Here is a 20,089-nt window from a genome sequence, read left to right as displayed (position 1 = left end):
ACTCCCACTCTGGAGGGAGAAGAGGAGGCAGCAAAGCATTGCTACTTCCCATTCATGGTGCAGATAAAAAAAAAAAACTCACTCCAACAGTCCAGCAAAGCTGAGCAGGAGAGTCCTGGCCTCTCTTGGCTGCACGGCTCAGGCCCCAGGGCTCCCTGCTGCAACCCACACAAAGCGGGCTGCCTGGGCTCCAGAGCATATGGTTTACATCAAGCCACTGTTTCAGTTCCTGGAGAACTATGGCAACCTGCTTGACTCAGCAGCCATGTCTGGGATTATAAAACATGAAACCATTTCCAATACCAGGCCTACTGAAAACTTCCAGGTGCTGATCATGAGATGGAGATGGGTGCAGCACAGACTATAAAATTAGATATGATATGTAGAACTGTAACTCATCTACAGTAAAATCTTCAATGGTAAAAAGAAAATGGAGCAATGTTTAGAGAATAATGTATGTCATAAAAACTTTAATTATTCTCAACTCCCTAACAGACAAGAAATGGAAAAAGCTGAACATTTGGCAAAACCATTTCAGAAGTGTTTTTAAAACCAGCTTCAAAACCAACTTCAAAAGCAGTACCGGAAAGTGGCTTTTAAATCCACCACTCAAATCATTTCTTTGTCCAGATACATCTCCTCCACCTGCTGTTTAATGCACATTAGTGTTATTCTGTTTTCCATGCTAGAACCTTTCTAAGTTTGAGTATGGATTCTCTTCAATGCATGCTTCATGGTTGTAATATTATTAGCTTGCTTACATTTGAAGTTCTTCACTTGGCAAAAGTAATCTTTATTTCTAGTATATCATTCTCTTAGATATGGTTCAACCATATCAGCCAGAAGCACTATCAGAATGACTAAGAAGGTAAGAATTCCTTCTCCCCACAGAGGACAAAGCCACAAATTCAGCATCAACTGTTTGCGAGTGTGGTGAACCATCAAAGAGCACAAATCTATTAGGTGTTACCATCAACAGAATTAGGCTTACGACCAACAAGTTTTTGATAGCAATTAAATTTCAAATCTCTAGTAGCCAAGCAACTTTCAATTGTATATGCAAGTATCCTTTTAATCTTTATTTACTGACTTTGCTTAACCTTTTTTAGGCTTTAAAAGAGAAGCAGGTAAAGAGTTTCTGAACTCTGTGGTACTCCAAGTCTGACTTGATATTCCCTGACCTCAGGGAGGAAACCTCTCCTTTATCACACCTGTCACAGGAAATCAGGTTTGCAAAAAGTGGAACTCACTGATTAAAAGAAAAGTTGGCAATGGACCTGATAAAGCCTCAATTTCATCTTATTCTCCCAAGCACATCCTTTCAGTTGCCCATCCTTCCAAAGGAAGGAATTTGGTGCTTCTCATCTGCCATGCACCTGAGGTTTCCCAGTGCTGACCCTGTACTGCTCCTCAAGACTCCTGGCTGCTTCAGCTGGGGGCTCTGATGACTCTCAAATCCAACCAGATGGGCAAGAAATTCACACTTCTAGGCTACAGTGTGCATCCAACTACAGAAAGAGCACAAATATCAACTTACAAGCTCTGTTTCTGCGATAAATTAGAGCCCAAAGGTGCCCTAAGTGGTGAGGTCTGAATTTAATCTGACAGCACCAGAAACATGTCAGAAGCAAAGAATAAAGACAATAGAGTTTGTTTTCCTCTAGATTCTCTTCTCACAAGCCGTTTCCTAGCTCTAGTCAGAAATTCATTGACAGACAGGAGATGTCCTGGAGGAAATCAGAACATAAATCCACATCAAGCTCCTCATGCCATTGTAGGACATTGTCTGGAACAAAAAGAGCTCCTTCAAAGCTTGTGTCATTTGACACTGTGGGTATGACTCTTGTCTGCACATTATTTACACATCTTATCCATGGTGGTTTTCATAATCATATTCCCCTGTTACTCAAACCTGAGAGTACGTTAACTTCAATATCTAAATAGTCTAAAATGAAGTATCATAGAAAGGCTTAATTTGGAAAGGACCTTAAAGATCTTCTAGTTCCAACCCCCTGCCATAGGTGGGGCTGCCACTCACTGGATCAGGCTGCCCAGGGACCCATGCAATCTGGCCCTTAATGCCTCCAGAGATGGGGCATCCACATCTTCTCTGGGCAACCTGTTCCAGCACCTCACCACCCTCTGAGTAAAGAATTTTCTCCTAACATCTAACCTAAATCTTCCCTCATTAGCTTAAAGCCATTCTCCTTTGTTCTATCACTATCAGACTGCGTAAAGAAAATTGGCTCCCCTCCTGCTTGAAGGCTCCCTTGAACTACTGGAAGGCTGCCTATGAGGTGTCCCCGAAGCCTTCTCTTATCCAAGTTAAACAAGCCCAATGCCCTCAACTTTTCTTCATAGGAGAGGTACTCCAGCCCTTTGATTATCTCTGTGAACCTCCTCTGGACCCACTCCAACAGCTCCGCATCTCTCCTATACTTGGGCTGCAGGTAAGGACACAGTGCTCCAGATGGGGCCTCAAAAAGGCAGAGTAGAGAGGGACAATCACCTTCCTCTCCCTGCTAGCCACCTCTCTGTTGATAATAACCAGGATACTGATGGCCTTCCTTCCAGGCTGCAATAGCACACTACTGGCTCACGTCCAGCTTTTCATCCATCAAGACCTCTAAGTTCTTCTTTGCAGGGTTGTTCTTAATGAGTACTCCATAGAATCACAGAATGGTTTGGGTTGGAAGGGATTTTTAAGATGATCTAGTTCCAATCCCCCTGCAATTGCAGGGACACCTCCCACTAGACCAGGTTGCTCAAAGCCCCATCCAGCCTGGCCTTGAAGGTCTCCAGGGTGGGAGCATCCAAAACCTCTCTGGGCAACCTATTCCAGTGTCTCACTGCCTTCACAGTAAAGAATTTCTTCCTCATATCTAGTCCAAATCTACCCTCTTGCTGTTTAAGGCCATTTCTCCTTGTTCTGTCACTACTTGCTTGTATAAAAAGTCCCTCTTGAGCTTTCCCATAGGCCCCCTTCGGGTAATGGAAGGCTGCTATAAGGTCCTCCCAGAGTCTTTTCTCCTCCATGCAGCCCGAGACATAGAGCCGTTATCCACTCTGTGGCTACACCCATCAGAAACCTCAAAAACTCTGCCAAGAAAGCAAATACTGCCATAGAGCTAACAATCCTACAACTACATAGATGCTCTCTCCAGCACTGATGCCTGCACGATGCTGTTCTGCCCAGTCTGGACCTTCATCTGGGCATCATTTCATCACAGCCTGTCCACAAGTCTTTATCCCTGTCTGCAGGTGAGTCAGCCTCGTTCTCTGGAGTAGACCTCCAAAAATACCTGCAGGCCAGGTAACAAAAGAGAGAGGTTATTGTTTCTAGGCTGTCATGCATTCCCTCTCCATGCCACATCCCCACAGTTAGCTTTGAAGTAGGTTGGCAGGGGACAGAGCTTGAGCATGTACTTTCATGAGTCAAACCCCCATCCTGCTGCCTGCAGCCATGGCCATCGACCTCCAAGCAGTAAAACACACCCATGAAAATTGCACTGCTCATTAAGAGGCCAGCTAAACCATAGAAGCATCTTTGTGCTGCACACCTGGATCATTTCTCATGAACTTAAATCTCCATTCCATTGCTCTGTTTTCACATCAGTGCCATTTCATTAAAATCACTGGCACATTACAGAGGCAGTGGAGTAAAGAACATGCTCCTGCTCCTTCAAAGGCTGAAGGAAACATTGCACATAATTATCTTGATGGGAAATATGGACAAGGCTTATGGAAACTCACAGCAGGTGGTACACCAGCCTACACCAGCTTTCACTCCATCCCCACCAAGTAGTGGTTACTCACACTCATAAAGCTCAAGGTTTTATACCATTAGTTCACATTACTCATTTTCTACGCTTAGTTTCATTCAATGAAATACACCCATTCAAACACTTAATTTCCTTCCAAACTTTGTTCAGCTCTTGGCTGCTGGGATGTTTTATGGCAGATCCACAAAGCAGGAGACGAATGTTGCTCCTCTTGCACTGGTTTGGGATTCCATGTTAAGTGGGAATCAACACCTCTCTTCCACATTCACCTCTTTATATCATTATCCAAAACCTTTGAAGAAAGAGTTCATCTTAGGTAGCTTAATGCCCACTAAATGAATTACCCTAGTCACTTGTGGAAACAATACTAAGTGCTAACTAAGCTGTAACTAGCCAAAAACTCATAGCTTCAACTGTTCTTCAGGTACCTACACCATAATATTGATCCCACCCCACCCCCCAAAAAAAAAACGATCAGTGAGACACTTCTGAAGCAAAGACTAGTTTTGGACCCAAAGTCTTGTCAACTTGGATGGTGTGGCTCTGGTTTTGTCTCATTTCTTTATGTAAATCACAGACTTCACCAAAATTTCCCTCCCTATAAGCTCTGGAGAACTTGCATATATAGAAGGGCTGATTTACTCCTCTCCCTAAACCCACCACAATACATGCTAAACCTGCTCCCTTACCCTGTAAAGTAGCATAGATTTTTTAATCTACCAGAGATTCACATGTTTATGTAAAGTTTTTCCATTCCATCTCTAGCTGAAATGTACGTTTAACTTTCCACTAGAAATTGCCAAAAATTCCTCAAGCTCGCAAAGTCAGAAAGTAGGAATTCAAGCTTCATCATGCACTGAAGGAAAATAAGTTAAAACTCTCCACATACTCTCCACATTACAAACCTTTCATAAATCAGAAAAGTTTGAGTTTTCCAAAGCACAGGCTTGCTAAGAACAAAACACTGCCTCTGCACTAATCTCTGCTCTTTCATTAGAAGCTTTTAGAGATTAATTTTCTTCAAAAAGATTGGAAAAAGTACATCCTAAAATAACACAATTAAACTTGCTTCTTCCCATTCACAAAAGAAATACAAACAAAAAGCATTAAAGCATTATTTAATGACCTGTAATATACAACTGCTCACAATTCACATCTTGAATTAATACCAGCTCTGATTCTTCTAAATAACTTTATTACACATTATTTATTGCAAAAGCCCTTTCAAAAAATACATGCACAGGTTTGTACCCTGAAGCAGGAAACTGACTGCACATAGTCCAAGTCTCCAAAAATTTGAAACTCATAAATACTGGAAAAAATGCAGAATAATTTTACCATTGTCTTTCTGAACTCTACACTAGGTTGGACTCAGAGAAGAAACAGATAAGCACAGACTTTCCTCAGTGATAAACAACCTTCCTATTTCATTTCATTTTCAGAAAGAAAACACCATCAGTGAGATCCAAAGTAATGTCTTCGTGCAAAGCCCAGGGTTGTACTCCACATTTCTCTATATCCAGTCCTATAACATCCGAGCACATACTGTCATGGCAAATGGCCACAGCCCCCTGCAGTCACATCACTTTACATACTGTGGTCTGCCAACTATTAGCTGGGGTGACTCAGCAGGGATTTTACCCAATTAAAACCCTTGAAGAGCAGCTGAATGTAGTGAAAAGACACACATCTCTGCAAGTTTGAGAAAGAGAATCCATTGACAACTCCCCTGGCTTAGCCTAGAAATATCTACAACTCTATATACAGAGTCCTACAAAGCCATTTGTAGACTGCTACTTTATCAGTCTGCAGAGTGGCCTGCTGTTATTATTGCACCCCTATTGCAGCCAATGTGGAAGATTTGGCAGAAGGAGTGGAAGGAGAGGAGTTACTGATGCTACAAAGAAGAAAGTAGAGGTACAGGACAGAAGATACTTTTTTTTTTTTTCTTGACATAAGTACCCTTCATAAAAATCTTCTTTTGTATTTGCTTTTATAGTGAAGAAAGTCCTCTCCATTCATGGCAGTAATCACCACCAACAGGTCTGCCAGCCAGCATCAGCTGTTTTCTATTTCCAGGACATGGAGCTGTGACAGCATCACTGCATCCTAAGCACAGAAATGCTGTGGCTCTGTAACAACGTCCAGCAAGATCTTGCCTACAGCACAATTTCCTGCCATTGTCCTCAGCAAAACAGTCACTGGCCACGCTGCTTGGAAGGGAAGTAGGGCAGAAGTTGGCTTTTAGGATACTACAGCAGCCTTCCCATGGGGGTTTTAGACTTTCCAAAGACACAGGGAGTTTTAAATATTCCAGAAGATAATTAATCATAGAGCTCTGCACCATTAATTGTCTTTTTTATATCTGGTTTCAGATTATATCTACTCAGTGATAGTAAGACTGTGTCCTGTCGCATGTACCAGTATTAGCTTCAGGAAATCTACTAACAGAGTAACAATAATATGCATGAGTAAATGTAGTAGAATCTGCTCTTTGCTCCCTGTTTCTGTTTGTGAACTTATGCTGTGGTCTTCAAGGAGTACTTCAGTAATTGCTGGTTAAATAAAATCACCCTAAGGCAGGACAATCCAAGCCATGATTCTGGGAAAGAAAAACGAACAAAAGGAGTAAGGAAGAGGGAAAGGAACAACTGTGGTCAGAAAACTCAGAAAAAATAAAATGGTAATTAATAGCTGCTCTTACCCCAGTGTCAAGCTAGAAAACAAAATGAGCTCCTGCTGAAAACCAGCCCCAAAATTCTATGTCAGGAAAATCCACCATCACAGGGCTTTGACTATACCTGCATGATACACAAGATGCTGTTCAACATAGTTACCGGCAGCCTGGATTGTGAAGTTCTGTATGCTCAACACTGAGGAAGCAGCTCTGCTGGGACAGCAAACCCTACCTTGGGTCCCTCTAACCAAGGCTGCATCCTACTGGCAAGGCAACAAAGTTTGCACTGCTCTACACACAGCTTAAGCAATTTGCGACTGTCATCTGGGTTTGCCATTTGCTACCATTCAGAAGCACAAACGTTTTGTTAAAGAAGCAAAGCTCCTTGAAAACACAGTTCTCACAGCCCAAAATACTTAAAGGCTCATGCAGACCGTTCAGTTTTAATATTTGCCCCCTCCATTTTTACAGGGAATGCTTGTAGAAGTAATAAACATTTTAAAAGTAAGAAAATAAAACCTAAAAATATCAATACAGAACAAACAGCTTAAGATATAAATTCTGGAGGCCCACTAAGAACCAAACAGGTCCTTTATCAGTGCTAAAAATCTTGTAAACCCTTTGGCTAATTTCATGGGAGCTCTTAGATTTTGATTACAGTCTGTTTCTGCCACCCTTATTGCAATTATTAGCAGCATGTTCTGCAAGACACTGGCCTTAGGAAGAAGTCTTCTTTCTCTCCAAGGACAGCAACAGGTTGAATGGTGGCAATGTGCTAACATGACCCACCACTATCTTCAGGCATCCTGTCTTTCAGAAACATGATGCTACTTAGCAGCTACTCTGATGCTTGTCATCACCAGGACAGCATCAGGAGGTCCTTCAACAGGAACTGAATGTCTGAATTCTCACTCCAGCACTCTTCACTGCTCTGACATCCTTACTTCTGGATGCTCAGAAATGTGCCCATGGTTTGTGTATGACTGTCTATGAAGATGCTTGTATGCAGTTGTGTTGCCTGCCTGAATCAAAAAATAAAAAGATTCTCACCCTTCTTACCAAAAAGTCCTGATGGAAGCCCAGCTCAGAGCCATTCTCACACCCAGGATATCTTTGCAGTGGGGGACAAACACCCCAAAAGAGTCTAAACCCACCTGATCACAGAGCATCTCCGGGAAATGACAATCCTGAGTCCCGATGAGAAAAAAAAAGAGACAGCACTACAAAAGCTATCAGAATGCAAATATTAGTACCAATGCCAAACTTTTTTTTTGTTCAAAAATCATCCTTTTTCCTTCTTTGTCTTAAAATGTATGCTCAAGAGATCTCCCCTCTCCTTTAGGCAAGTCAGCTGAGCCCAAACAGACAAGTGCCCTGCAGTGCTCCCAATAAGGCCATTTCTCCATGATGCCAGCTCTCAAAACAAGTGCACTCTTAAGATCCACAAAAATCTCCTACTGTACTGAGACATCAACACTCTTTGCTCTCCACATGCATTTGCTCAGAATACCCGTATCTATCACACACCCTAATTTAGGAACTGCTTTTCTGCTTCCCTCCTATCCTTTCTGATCATAGACCAACAAGAATCCTAAACAAAGCTACCCCAAAACCTCTTCCCATCACAGCCAACCAAGCCAGTTAGCAGGACTCATTCATCCAGTTTCTCTGCATGCAACCTTCTCCTTGTATTATCCACTATCAGTATGCTCCCATCCCACTGCTGATCCTGGAAAAAAAACTTTTTTCTCTTTCACTCCCTCTTGCCCTGACACAAATATGGGTGTTGCTTCCTTCAGTCCAATGGAGAGCATAGAGTACATACTCTCCTAGAAGCTCTCTCAGTGCATGGCTGTGCAGACACTGCCATGTCCAGGGCAGCCTTCCTGTGCCAGCACAGTGTGGGACAGCCCCCTTGTCATCCCAGGGAGGGATGTGAGAAATACAAAGCCATTTCTCCTTTAGCTTTGCTATAGTGGCGATTTAAAAATTTATTTACACTCCTCCAAGGTTTCACATTCATTCCCATCTACCTTACACCATCAGCACAGCCACTCAGATGCTGGTCTGGAAAGGCTGTCACTGAGATGCACGCCATGCCCACTGCATTCCTGACGTGGCATATCCCAGTGCTGCCTCAAGTGATGGCAGCCAGGAGGAGCAAACAGCAGGAGCCTAGAGCTCTGCCATGGGCAACACCGCACTGCAAACAAAACACTACATTGCTTTGCACAGCTAATGAGAATATTTGGCTTCCTAAGATTGTTCACACTTTCTAGGTTTTCACTGCTGTAGCTGTGCAGCCAGAGAAGAGCCTACTTTTTCTGTTGCATTTTATTTTCTGTTCTTTTCTGGGGGAACTGACCCATTTCTTGAAGGGGGGATGCCATTCAGGACCTCCTTGGTGGACCCACCACAGAGGTGAAGATATTCAGGTCCTCACACCACACATAGCAAGGGCAGCTCTTCCTCTCTCCTCTGGTACACTGCTACTGAGGAGAGGGCACTGTATTCACTCTGTAACTAAGGAGAGGGCTCTAGCGTCACAGAGATCTTTAAGACCCTACAATACCACCAGTACCTAGATCAACAGTAAACCATCTCACTCACAAACCAAACAAATTAGGGGCCCTCCCAGAGCCTTCTCTTTTCCAGGCTGGACAGCCCCAGCTCTCTCAGCCTGTCCTCGTAGGGGAGATGTTCCAAACCTTGGATAATTTCTGTGGCCCTCCTCTGGATGTGCACCAACAGGTCCATGTCTCCTGTTCTGAGGACTCCACATCTGGACACCTCTGGAATGAGGCCTCACCAACACAGAGCAGAGGAGCAGGATCAGCTCCCTTGACCTGCCGGCCACATTTCTTTTGATGCAGCCCAGGGTATGGCTGGCTTTTCAGGCTGCAAGGGCACATTGCTGTCTCATGTCCAGCTTCCCATCCTTTCACCAAGTCCTGTGCTCAATCCTTTCATCCCCCAGCTTGTATTGGTAGTGGGGGTTGCCATGACCCAGGTGCAAGACCTTGCACTTGGCTTTGTTGAACTTTGTGAGTTTCACCTGGCCTCACACCTCAAGCTTGTCTAGATCCCTCTGGATAGCATCACTGTGTTGACCACACTACATAGCTTGGTGTCATCTGCAAATGTGATGAGGGTGCACTCAATCCCAATGTTGATGTCATTATAAAGATGTTTAGTAACACTGGTCCTAGGTCTGATCCCGGGGGGACACCACTCATCACTCATCTCCATCCAGACACTGAGCAGTTGACCACCACTCTCTGGATACAAACTTGCAACCAGATTCTTGTCTTTCACCTGTGCCTAGGACCACCACTTCAGCAGATAAGCAGGTGTGCAAGCACTGAGTAAATCATAGCATCAAACAGAGGGAGTCTACATTAGGGACAAAAATCACCATCTGCTTCCTAACACACAGAGGGGAACCTCAGTCCCTGCACTGTTGTCCTCCAGGGAGAGTTCCAAGTGGAAGAGAACAGAGGGTGAAGCTGGGCATCACTCAGGCACTGGGTCTTTAGAACAGATAAAGTGGAGCTAAGGAAATATGAGCTATCACCCTGAAAGTTTGGATGACTCTGACATAAATACAACCAAGTCTGCTGATCTCCAGCCTTCTGCCCCTGCGATAAGATCTCAGACATTTAGCAAATGCATTTATAAAAAACATATACAACCCAAAATCACATTAAAGCCCCAGTCCATCTGAGCCAGATGGAGCCTTTCTATCACTTCCATTTGCTCTTTAATTGTTTATAATACATTCACTTTGGGAGACCAGTAACAGTAAGTTGATGGCACAGTTCTGAGAGAAGCTGATACAGAGCTTGTCTGACACTGATCACAGCACAGCAAACACATAACCCAGAGCACCTACTTCTGCAAATGCTGAGTGCCCTCTGCAAAGCTGGCTTCAAGCTGCTGCAGCCCTTCTGTTCTTGAGCTGAGGGGCCATCTGCAAAGGATCCAGCACTAAAATCCCCACACAATTATGTCACCAAACTCAGTGCGGCTTCAAAAGGTGATGAAAGGGAAAGACATTCAGACTATGCGAAAACGCAGCTAAGTTGTTCATGCAGGGCATGATACTGGTGCTGTGATGTATTTCAGTAGAGCTGCCACATAAAGCAAGACACTATCCAGCAGGAATAGCAGCATCCAAATCTGGCCCTCCATCTGCCTGAATAGAGGGATGGAGCATGCCCTTACAGAACACCCAGGTAAATTATGTTGACTATTCAGTTTCTCTTACTTTTGTCTTATTTGGTTGTGGTTTTTTTGTCCTTTTTGGGTGGTTTTTTTTTTTTTTTTTTTTTTTTTTTGGGACAAACGAATGGGAAAACCAACATTCCAGCTCCAGCAATTCCATACTTTCTTCCAAACAAGAATTTCAGCCAAAAAATATTGCAGCCAACTATACAGTAAACATGACGACAAATATCCATTTGAAGAGTTGCCTCTTACTTTACAGCAGACATATATATTAAGAATGACTGACTTCTTCACTGGAAAAATAATCAGTATAACGCCAAAAGAATACAGCAGTCGGAAAGATTTGCTGGAACAGAGACTGATGCGAGATGCCCAAAAAGACTTGATGAGTAACAGTGAAATAGCTATGCTGGAATGATGTAGTAGGAACACACTCCATAGTCCGCAAAGGGTAATTTGTTCTGTTTAATGAAGAGCTGATTTGATGATCGAGTTACTCATTGAATTGGGGTGATGTAAAATGCTCACTTCTCCAGACCCCATTCTAAGAGGTTCATATGTAATTTGGATGCACATGTTAGGTTTCCTTCCACAGCAAGGAGAAGCTTGGATTAACTTCCTTATAGCGCCATTTCAGTATTTCCTCTGCGGTAATCAATAATAATCCATTAGTTTAGCACAAGCTCTTTACTTAAGGTATATAATTTCTACATGACTAGGGTCATTCCTTCATCTTTCTTAGCTTTCTCCACTATTCAGGGCTGCTGCCTGTTCCCAGTATAAACCAACTCTGCCAAACGCAAGCCCTGCACTGAAGCAGAGCTACATACACAAACCGATTGCAGAGGCAATGCAATTGCACAGGCTCCTTTACCACAAGGACTTGGAGAACCAGGAAATCCAGGGCCTACAGGTATCCTAAAGGCTCTGGCTTTTATAGATCATTTCCCTTCATTTGTGGTAGCTGTTTATGTCCTGTTGCCACTACACAAGCACTGGAGAACCCTTGCCACTGACACAATTGTTATCCCTGTAACAAGCCATAGCACCATCCTGGGCTGTATAAAATGTGCAAATTTTGCAGAAGCTTGGAGGAGCAGCAGAGAGAGGGCCCTGTGTTACACCCCTGAGAGCACACCCTGGAAGCTGGTGAAGAGGAATTGAAGCTGGCTGAGCTGCATGAATCAGAGAGCCAGCAGCTGCCCGCCATGGGAGAGAGGGATGTGGGAGGAGAGGTCCACAGAGATGTGAGTACCAGAGAGAAAAGGACCCACAGCATGGAGGGGTAGAGGATACTCAGATGATATCAAAGGTCCCGCTGGGGATATGGTGGCAGTCACCACAACCTTCCCACTCCCCAGGCTGCCAACACCACAAAACGAAAGAGTCACCATGAAAACACCTTTGATGTTGTCCTTGATAACAGCTGAGTGCTCAGGCACACGGTCCTATTTATTATAGGCTTCTCTGAAGTTTACCCACGAAATCTGATACTCCCCAGGTGCCTGTTAGTCTCCAGAGCACCTGAGTGCTACTATCCTATGAGAGGGTGCGACCAGCAAGTGCTGCAGTTGGAAATAAATCAGGGCAGGGATCAGAGCTTCATGGAATTCAGACAGACACCAAGCCAGTGCAAAATCCCTTGCTGCTGTAAGTGCCCCTTTAGTGCAGAGGCAGGCTGTGGAGATGCAGGCTAAGCTGCCAACTCTCTAGATCCCAAATATTCAAGGGCGTGGAGAAAAGCTTAGGAACGTGTGTCCCTGAGACCCAGAGAACAGACAGAAAAACAAAACATCTCAGCCCTTCTCAATTTTAAATCCTGGGCTTTCTAAGCCACTGTCTTGATCTTGGCAATGCTTATCTTGGCACTGCAGCCTGCGAACACTCAACACAAGCTGCAGGCTTTCTGAGCCAACAGCACGGAGAAAGTATAGCAAACACATAGACAAAAATGTAAACCTGAGATCAGCGGCTTCACGCTGGTCATGTACAGCAGACAACCTCCCAGGCCACCTCCTGTTGCTTCAGGAGCCCCACTGCTCCTTTCCAGCTCTGAAGATGTGAGCCACACTCCTCCTCAGGGGAGTAAAAGCACTTTGTGGTGTAACATCAGCAAAACAGTTGCTGCTTCATAGCACCGAAAGCAGAAGAGATGAGTGGGACTTTCAGGGAGGGAAGTGCACCAGTGCCAACTTAAGGGACACTGCACCTGGTAGCAGCATATCCTCATGACATCTCAGCCACACTCCTATCTCCAGTGATAGTGAGAGCTGGGTGACACTGGGACCAGCTGTCAGCCAGAAAAGCCACAGCCCCAAAACACCAGGAATGGAGCCTGGTAAGAATACTGCTCTGCTTCAGTGTTCTGAAGACAGCAGAGCACCTGCAGGCAGCAGGAGCTCAGAAGCCACGTTTACCACTTCAGTGCCCTGAATGAGAAATGCCAATGTCAGGCACTGCACGTACATGAGGGGGAGTTGTCTATATGAGTGCACACTCAGTACACCGGATCATACAGACAAGATCCCGTTCCTCCTGCAGGCACAGTGTACATCATGTCCTTTTTCTGTGCCATGATCTACTCCTCTGTAGCCCAGCTTCTACAAGTATCTCCTTAACCACATATCAAGACAGCCATGGTCTTTGTGCTGCCTGCAGCGCTGGAATTACACACTTGAGCAGCACCAGGGCTTTCACACTTCTGCACACCCAGAGGCTAGTACAGAGCTACACAGTTAAGACCATTACAGCATCATCCTCAATAGCTGAGAGGATACACTGCATGCAGTCAAATGAAGTGGAAAGTTCCCTTTGAGACCTCACAGCTCTCTGTGTGTATGTCACACAGTCTGGACAAGGAGGGAGCACGAGAGCAGCTTCTGCTGTCAATAAGGCTCTCCGTCTGAACTCAGCTTCGTAACGTTCCTCCCAATTTTCTCTCGCCGTCTACCACGAAAGGTGCTTCAGCGTTCTTTGTATGAGAGCAACCAAGAAGGGGTTGTTCCCACAGGAGGACAGTTTTCCATCTTCCTGTCAGTAAGAGCTCGGCACCTTTCCACATGCGGGATTTGGCAGCGGGCAGCGAGGGTCTCTCTGGGCAGCGCACAGCCACATCTCCCGCAGCCCGGCTCTGCCGCGACGCCCCTCTCTGTCGCCTCCTTGGCCCAAGGGGCTGCCCGAATTCGTCTGCGGCGCCAGTGCAAGGCCAGATGAGAAAGCCTTTTCTTTCTTTCCAGACAAAAATGCAGGGCTCCTTCCCTCCCTTTGCCACGGTCCCCCCTCGCGGAGCTCGGGCAGCCTCCCCGCCCTCCGGGCACAGTTCAAGGCAACGGCTCCCAAACACGGAGTGAATTTGGGACCGGTTCCCAGCAGGGGAACACCAAAGCGAGGGAAGGGGAACAGGGATGGATTTACTCTCACAGGCTTCAACCTCCCCCAGAACCACTTCATACGTTGCAGTCGGACGAGCAGAAGGCAGCGTTCGGCATCTGGCTGTCTCCCCTCCCGGGCTGTGACACTGCTCACAGACATTGCCCATGCCCCAAGCACACCAACTCCCCGCCCCATTCCCTTCTCCTCACGTTCAGGAGTCTCGGGAACGGGATGAGGGGCTGAAGCGGCTCCGCGGGGCCGACGGTGCCGGCAGAGCCGCAGCGCTGTGCGCACCCCCGAGGGAAGACTGGAGGGGATCCGCAGCGCGCACCTCCGGAGCGCCATCAGTCACACACCGGGTCGCGGCAGCGCTCCCAGCCACGCTCACTGCCCGAGGATGCCAGGGTGCGACCCGCGGGGCCGAGGGAACGCATCGCGTTCCTTTCGCCTCTCCTCCCGGAGGGACGTTCGGCGCGGGGCTGCCCACCTGCAGCCCCTCGCGCAGTTACGGGACTGCGAGAAAGCGCCCGGGCTGAGGAGCGACAGAGACGCGGGACGGCGACAGGTGCGGCCGCACGCGGGGTGTTGACTCGCCCGTGCCTGGGTGCTGCCTACCTGCGGCGGCGGGGAGCAGCGCGGCGAGCAGCAGCAGCATCGGCAGCAGCGCGGCCCGGGGCTGCGGCGGGGCTGCGGGGGGCGCCGCCATGGGGCCGGGGAGCGGCGGGGCGCGGAGCTGCCGCCCGCCCGGCGTCCGTCTCCGCGGGGTTGCCCCGCTCCTTCCTGCGCGCCCCGCCGTCTCCTCCTCCCGGGCTGCCGGGACACTGCAGCGGGGCGGCCCCGCGGAGGCGGGCTTCTGCCCTCCGCCCCCCGCCGGCCCTAGCCCTGGCTCTCGGTCCGTCCCGTCCCGCCCCGGGGCGTGCGGGCTGTCCGACACCTCCTTCTCCCATCCGCAGGTTGGTGCTCATCCCTCCCGCCTGCACCCAGACGAGATCCGTAGTGCCGTAGCAATCATTAATAGCTCATCTGCTAGGGGGAACTAAGGAAGAAAAGAAAAAAAAACAAAAACAACCAAAACGAAAATGGTTGAGAGGGGTGCGGATATCACAGTCCTTGCCTGCTAAGCAGAAAGCAAAGCAAAGCAAACCAAACGCCCTGCTTCGCACCTGCCCTGTGCAGACACCCGCCCTGAGTGCTACTGCAGCGTGTGCAGGATGGGCTTGGAGGCAGCTGCGGGGGCCACGCTGCCAAACCGCACCCGCACCTCTGCTGTTTGGGGTACTACTCCAGGGCCCCGCTCTGCTTGCTGCTCGGTGCCGAGCTGCTCGCAGCCTTTGCTCACGGGAACGCCGCGGCGCGATCTATGCTGCCGACAGCAGTGCTCGGTTCCTCTCAAGCCTCAGGTGCCAGAAATTAAGTACAGAGAACAGCTTGTGGTTTTATGGCAGAACGCTGCGAGCTGTATGCCCTGGGGACACTGCACTGCTATACTGGGGGTGGTGCCCACTCGTCCTTGCTCAGTTTGGGGGCATCCCCCCAAAGAACTGTACCAGTTTGCTTCCCAGCAAAGTGACTCCTGTGCCCTGATGTGGCCACGGTTAAGTGGGAGCTGTAGCTGAAAAGTGAGCTGGAGTCCCAGACTGTGTGTTAGATGGGCACAGCAGTACTGACCAGCCAAGGGACCTGATCCCAGCCCTTGGCTGTGGGGGGTCTTCAGAAAAACTCCTTTCAATACTCCTGGAGTATTTCCTCCAGAACCTCACTGCTACATCACAGAAGAGACTTTTAGAAGCAAAGCTGCCTACCAAGGAGGAAAGGAGCCTCCAGATGACAGGGTTCTGGCAGCTGGAGGTAGGGCACAAGTACCACCTCCCATCCAGATCCCAGTGTCCGGGATCTCAGGATTGGAAAAGACCAAATCCTGCTTGAGACTTGCAGCAAAAATGTTTGTTTGTGAAGGTGTTGGACGAGGCAGTCATCTGGGAGTTGCACCTGTTGGATTGGTGCACAGAGCTGGACGTTTGGTTTGCTTTTGTTTGGTTTGTGCTTAGCAGACAAGGACTGTGATACCCACACCCCTCACTTCCATTTTCCTTTTGGACAGGTTTCTTTTTTCCTTATTTCCCCTAGCAGAGGACTCATTATGAATGCCACGGCTCCACAGATCTAGGGATATGGGTGGGATGGACGGGCAGATACTTGCCCTCAAGAGCAAATGTGATGCTCGGTAGCTGGCAAGGCAGGCATACAGACTCAGCACTTCCTCAAGCACCCACATACCCACTGAAAGGCTTCGCATTTCTCTTTCGTCTTTCTTCACCGCCTGCCCAATGCAAGTGCATCCAGCACAGGTAGAGGGCAGCAGCGCGGCCATCTGTCCCGATGGAAGTGCCCTCCCAGCCCACCTGCATGTGCAGCACATCAGTGAGGTCTTTCATTGAAAAGGCAGAATTGCACTGAGATGGTGAATAACTTACGAATCAAGCGGGGTGACACGTTTTGATGAGTAGGGATTTGTTCCTATGGTAATGTGGAATTTGTTTTTCTGCAGTAAAGGTGTTTGCTGTAATTATCCATTAGCCCAACTGACATCTGTGTAAGTTCTGGGATTAACATATAGCCCAAACCAAGACAAGGGATATTTGGAACTGCTGATTCTTCCTCTCTTCTTTATGCAAACATTTTTCTTCCAAGCTATGCGCAGCCAGGCAAATTATCAATGAAAGCCCCAGAGCAGCGAAGATGCAGCACTGGGAGCCTGCTTTTTGAATTTCTGAAAAACTCACTGGAGCAGATCCTTTGCTGGCAGAGCTTAGCTTCTAGCAGAGCTTCTTGTCTCATCTCCTTTGATCCCCTTTTGCGCTCCGCTAATTATGAGGTAATGAAACAGCTTTGTGCATTTGGCAGACAAATTTCTTCACTGCTGATTTCCAGAATTTTTGTCAGCAGTGCAAAAGAAAGATATCTGCAGCATCTTTGGGTAAGAGTGGTAATCCCACGGGATCACAAAGGCAGGTTTAGAAGCAGAAGACAGATAGAGGCACATTAAAGAAAAACTTTAATGAGCAAAATTGCCCAGATATTTACTGGAAACCTCAAGGGTTCTGGACAGTTTATATCCTGTGCAATCCAGAGCATGGACTTGGACAGAACCAAGCAGGTTTCAGCCCCAGCATTGGTGTGGTTTTGGATGTGGCAGTGTGGGCTGTAGGATGGGCACCTGGCAATTGTCTGAGAGCTGGCTTCCACACAAGCTGCAGTCTCATTCTGGATGCAAGTGAGAACACAGCAGCTTTCATGAACTACAGTAACGTTTCCTTTACTTACACACCTGAAAATATGACTGCTATATTAAAGGACTTTCTGAGCAGTTATTCTAATGGTTTTCATCACAGCATTAAGAAAATTGCTTGAAACCTGAGAGAAGTGCAAGAATTACCTGTACTTATTAAGCCTTAGCACCTATCTCACTTCAAGAAGAAAACTGATGTCAATCACTTAATGCTTTTGAGTTGAAGAGCACTGTCCTGTTGGAGGCTAGCAGCTGCAGAGGAGAGAAACAGGATGAAAGAGAGCCAGGTATTGCCTTCTAGCCACTTAACACTCCTATGAGCACCTGGTAAGCACCCCCTTCCTTGCAGATTGTCCTCCTTCAGCATCAGTGTACACACAGGTGGTAGAGGCACAGGCCTCTGAAAAGTAAAATGTTAAAGTGAGTTGTTTGGTGGAATGTCAATGTAGTCTAGGTTCCTGTTCCCATCTCATAGATTCATTTAAGCAGAGATGAAAGAAGAGGCGGTTGTGTCAAACAATGTCTGCATGTGGACACACAGTGCTCATGGTTTTTCAGACAGCAGTGGAGCTGGCATTTCTTGCTTTTTGAGTTGTTCGCGTCTGCAACTACGTCTTCTCCATGCTGTCCTGATCACAGAAACCCTGACGTTTTGATGCAGGACCCAAATGCCTGGCACTGCTGACATTGTGCTCCATTGGATGTTCCTCCTTCCCATGGCTCACAGCCCTACCCTGACTCTCCTCTTGCCTTCCTGAAGCACTTTCCTGCAGCATCTCCTTTCAGTCTTTTTTGGCTTTTTCTTCCAGGGAAGAAAGATCCAAAAAGTATTCTCTGTAGCTGATCTGAACACATTCCAATTCACTGTATTGACAAAGACACTGAAAAATTAGTTACTGCCATAGGCCCAACCCAAACTCCAGTCACAGTTCTAAAATAACAACTCTGCCTTCAGTGTATTTCCTGAAGTTCATTACATCAGTTTGTTTATTCTAAGCTTCTTTCATTTGGTTCTTTTTCTCTTTTTTATCAATCCACCTAAGGAGGTGTGTCTCAGTTACTGCTGCAGCTGCCCCCAAATCCCAATTCTTCTCCTTCTCCTCCCAGTGCTTCATCTGCACAGAGACTCATCCAACACAGTGAGAGCATGCTGCTCCCCTTTATTAAACAGCTTCTGCTCCTAGAATAAATGAATGATTACCTTTGAATGTTTATTGATATAGAGATAGCACTGTATTATTCTAAAATGTGATTTGTCATGACAGTGAGCATAATGTGATGACATGGTTCCCCATTCCTCATCTGTTGGTGATTTTCTTTACAAGATTGTGTTGATATAATTCAACCATATAGAGTTATAATCTTTACTACTTCACCAGACACCTTTCAGCACTACAGTCAGCAGTAAAATACACAAGATCTGTTTCTGAAAGTGTTCACAAAATTTATGCTTAAAGCCTCAAGAACACGATTCCTTTGCTCTAGCAAGGTTTCACAAAACCCAAGTCTAGCTCTGGGATTGACAGCTCAGTCAAAAATTAGGTGGGTAAATGCAGCAAACCCTAAAGTTTATCATACCCAAGTGTTGCTGTTGCCTGCCTGGAGCATACAGTAATCAGAGGTATAGGACCTATGCCTGAGTGATGCCTGGAGAGGAATGTTCACACCTTGGGGACTATCAGGAGAAAAACTGACTGACTTGAAATCCAATGACAGGCATCATGAGAGAGTCAAACTTGACTAACTGGGTTTAAGGTTATTTCAACTGCTGAAACTCACAGTCAGCACAAAGCATTGAGTCCAGTAAGCACTGTCTTGGCAAGCAGCAGTCTAACAAAAAATGTGTCACCTTGGCCACTCTTACTCTATGTTCTTCCAAATTAAACACAATGGTAGCTGCTGCTAAAATGGGGAAAGATGCCTTGTACTTCTGCACTGAACCCTCAGCAACAGAAGATCACTTAACTGGAGAGGCCCACCAAGTTTCAAGGCTGTGGTTCTTGACTGTCTTTCGTATCTCCACAATGAAGCTGGTGGTGACATTGAGACAACACTCTGAAGAACAGTCTCAAGGAGGGACAGAGTTTAGGGCTCTACACAAAACCCCAACTTTAGCCACTTTGCCAAAATAAATTGGTTTCCATCACAGCTCCAAGGGAGCTTCCCCTAAGTCCTATAGAAGGAGCTATGCATTCTGCCAGAAATTGGAAGCACTGAGGACACAGAAGGAGCTGCCCATATTCACCACTCTTTTCAGGGCCAGCAACTCAGAGGGAGCCAGCCCAGAGACAAGGAGCTCCACTCTTGTGAGGAATGGGCTTTCTCCAGGCTTGGATCTCATGGGGATTGTTCTCTCCATCTCTTCAGGCTCCATATTTGTAGGGATTTTGTGAAGATTAGGGATGCTTTGTGAAACTGAAAGTCTCAGAGGACTTATCTCCCAATGCCCATAAATGTCTACATGACCCATGTAAATTCTGTTAATTTAGCAATTTGTCCATGCTCATTTTCCCTAACTGTCCCCCTCCACCCCACTAGGAAGCAAGTGACAAGCCCACTCTTGATAGGCACCCTCTAAAAAACTCATTTTCCTGGAAACTCTGGAGTACAAAACCCCTATTTTTTACAACAATACCGGACACAACTTCTCATTAATTACATAGACAGGAAAACTTTTTTCTAAGTTAAGAGCCCTTCTCAAAACTATAATATTCTCTTCCCTCCCCTTCCATTAAAAAAAAA

The 20,089-nt window shown here is 46.5% G+C and overlaps 1 protein-coding gene across 1 annotated transcript in view; it reads right to left on the bottom strand.

Annotated features, from left to right (window-relative positions):
- Positions 1–14,714, bottom strand: part of FNDC1 (fibronectin type III domain containing 1) — a 65,392-nt gene extending 50,678 nt beyond the window's left edge. The window contains exon 1 of the mRNA XM_042823782.1: positions 14,674–14,714. Coding sequence (XP_042679716.1) covers positions 14,674–14,713 — 40 coding nt within the window. The 5' untranslated portion in view covers position 14,714. The remainder of the gene's footprint in view (positions 1–14,673) is intronic.
- Positions 14,715–20,089: the final 5,375 nt, after the last annotated feature.

The sequence above is a fragment of the Centrocercus urophasianus genome, unplaced genomic scaffold (assembly GCF_019232065.1).
Source record: "Centrocercus urophasianus isolate 14NV4802_14NV808 unplaced genomic scaffold, USGS_Curo_1.0 seq_10, whole genome shotgun sequence".
In the NCBI taxonomy this organism is placed as follows: Eukaryota; Metazoa; Chordata; class Aves; order Galliformes; family Phasianidae; genus Centrocercus; species Centrocercus urophasianus.
Note: the sequence above shows the minus strand (reverse complement) of the source record. Positions and strands in the feature narration are given on the sequence as shown.